Consider the following 2734-nt stretch of genomic DNA (forward strand, 5'->3'; position numbering starts at 1 on the left):
TCTCTCCTTAAAATACAATTCTCAACTTCATTTCTATCATAAAATTCACCAAATCGTTCACAACTTGTGTACTCACAGAAGATCTCGATATATGTAACAGCAATTTGATAAAATACAACAATCCTCGCAAATAAGGTAACAAGAAACTTTAGGTGTATATATATATATATATATATATATATATATATATATATATATATATATATATATATAATTATTTTGTTGAAACCTCTTATATATATATATATATATATATATATATATATATATATATATATATATATATATATACATAATTATTTTGTTGAAACCTCTTTTGTCAACAGCTCATTGCTGTCCTATATCTGCTTGTAAAGAATATAGATATTATGAAAAATTGCATTTACGTGACTACAGGTTAATGGCTGGTAACGTTACATCAGATATCTATAATTTACATGTGATTTCAAACCGAAAATACCTTGTCGCTGCATAATTATCGATACCTCTAAAGCGCACTCGGTTTAAACTGCAGACGCTTTCCATTCTTTGCGTAAACTTATCATTCTTTGTGTATACGCTCTACAAATCGAATTCGACACTCGATACAGGTTTTGTCAATCTCAGCATGTTTTCTTATGTTGTTTTTTTTTCAAATTGAAAGAAAAAATTATACCCCCTTTTATGAACAGACAAGTCAAAGATGCTCAAATGACGATACTTAACAGTTTGTATCTGACAGTGACATTGAATTTCAGTGATGGGACTTAAATAACGATAAGGTGAAAGTCAAACGGTTGTTGAAATCGACTGAAAAAGCAATAACTCAGAAAAGTTACGCTATTTATGGTTTCTCTCGTATTTCATTTGTACCACTCGCCTACAGTGCAGTATCATTTGCCATTGGTCACAAGATATTGTTCACTGGTGATTGTGGACCTGTTTACAGGACACTGGGGTAACAGCATCGGCCAATCTCCCGGAATGCCTAGCTATCAGTCGTAATGTCTCCTCCTCCAAATTTCAGTATCATGTTCATGTAAACTCTACGAAGTTGTCTATCTCGTGAATAGATGACCGGGTTGGCGACAACGTCCAGGAAACTCAAGAGCATAAGCATTTCAAATCCTGGAATCTCGAAGTAAATATAATGAATGATTACTATGATGAAGGGCGGTATCCACAGAATGAAGTATGCTAACACCAGAGAGAGTGCAGTAATAATGGCTCGGCTCTCTTTCTTCGTCAGAGTTGGCGGGACCGATTGGTTGGTGTTTGGCCCGACTTCCAAAGCGTTGATACGTCGAAGCTGAATGTGAACTGTTCGAGCGAGACGAACGTTGGCGAACGCGATGACGGTGAACTGGATCACCATCAAAGCAAAACTCACCATGCGCATAGCAGCGACGTTGTCCATAAACGGGTTGATGAGCAGACAGCGAGTGACAGGGGTGTATATGACGTGGGCTCTTCCGATGATTTCTGACAGTGTGGACTTCAGCAACATGAACAGCCAAAGGAAACCGTGAATCACGAAAAACTTTTTGTCCGTAAAGAGGTGGTACCGGAAAGGAAAGTAGACATGGATATACTTATGAAGACTTAAGACTGTCAGAGTGCCAAGTGCCATAAGTACTAAAGTGTTGGCAAAAATTGTAATGCCACGACAAAAAGCTCTCGGCAGCAGGCAGCCGACGTTAAGCGTATCAAAGACTTTGAAAGGTATGACAAAAGTACTGAAGAGAGCGTCGACTAGACTTAGATTAAGCAGTATCTTATAGTGATGACTTTCCCGTAACGTTTTCGTGTAGAGTACCGAAAAGATGACAGTGTAGTTTAAGATTATACCGCTGATAGATACTAGTCCGAGAAGGATAGCTACAGTAATAATCACAGGATTACCATATGCTCCTACCATCACTTGACAGGCCTGTTTTTCGATAGCAGCGTCCGATAGATTGCCGCCTTCGAACCATGTGGATAGTGGAACTTCAGTCTGGTTAAGAGGGACACTGTCGTTGCAACAGGCAGGCATTTTCGTATAGACTTAACTTCGTAATGGTGCAGGTGTAACTGACAGAGCTTCAAAAGAAGCTGTTTCTTATATGGCTTTTTAAAGTCAGTAAGATGTAATCTTGCTTCCGGCGATGAGCGTTACTTAAATTACTTTGGTCCTGCCGATTTCTATGAGGAGGTCGTTGAAAAACAATTTTCTGTCAGAATGTGACAGTACATGTTCACCATCATGGCCATCTTAACAATTTGACAAAACCTTTATTTACATCAAAGGACATTCAAATCTGAAATTTCAAAGATTTCAGGGGTGCTACAGCTGAAGCTCCCTTTGGCTAATCAGTTGAAAGGTACACTCCCTAGACGAATGTATCATGTCTGCATGAGACTGCTTTTTAACGTGCACTCTGTCAATTTATTCCGGTGCCGACAAACCGCAAACAATTTGTATGTCTGGCTAGCTGACTGGCTTGGTGTGTGTGTGTGTGTGTGTGTGTGAGAGAGAGAGAGAGAGAGAGAGAGAGAGAGAGAGAGAGAGAGAGAGAGAGAGAGAGAGAGAGAGAGAGAGAGAGAGAGAGAGAGAAATATGACGGCTTCGCCAAAATTATAAAGCTTTTTAACGCTGGTTTCAACTAATCCTATCTGTTTACTGGAGATGCTCGCCTTCTATTCAACTGAGATAAGTTGACTGGGAAGTTCTTTAGAAGTTTTGATTCGATAAAATGTGACGATATTGCTTTGA

General features: G+C 38.9%; 1 protein-coding gene across 1 annotated transcript; it reads right to left on the reverse strand.

The window, feature by feature from the left end:
• Window positions 1–967: 967 nt before the first annotated feature.
• LOC139150394 (cannabinoid receptor type 1B-like) lies at window positions 968–2014 on the reverse strand. The gene has a single exon (XM_070722741.1). The coding sequence runs from the start codon at window positions 2012–2014 to the stop codon at window positions 968–970; it is 1047 nt and encodes a 348-aa protein (XP_070578842.1).
• Between the last annotated feature and the right edge of the window lie 720 nt (window positions 2015–2734).

The sequence above is a fragment of the Ptychodera flava genome, chromosome 2, assembly GCF_041260155.1.
Source record: "Ptychodera flava strain L36383 chromosome 2, AS_Pfla_20210202, whole genome shotgun sequence".
Taxonomy (NCBI): domain Eukaryota; kingdom Metazoa; phylum Hemichordata; class Enteropneusta; family Ptychoderidae; genus Ptychodera; species Ptychodera flava.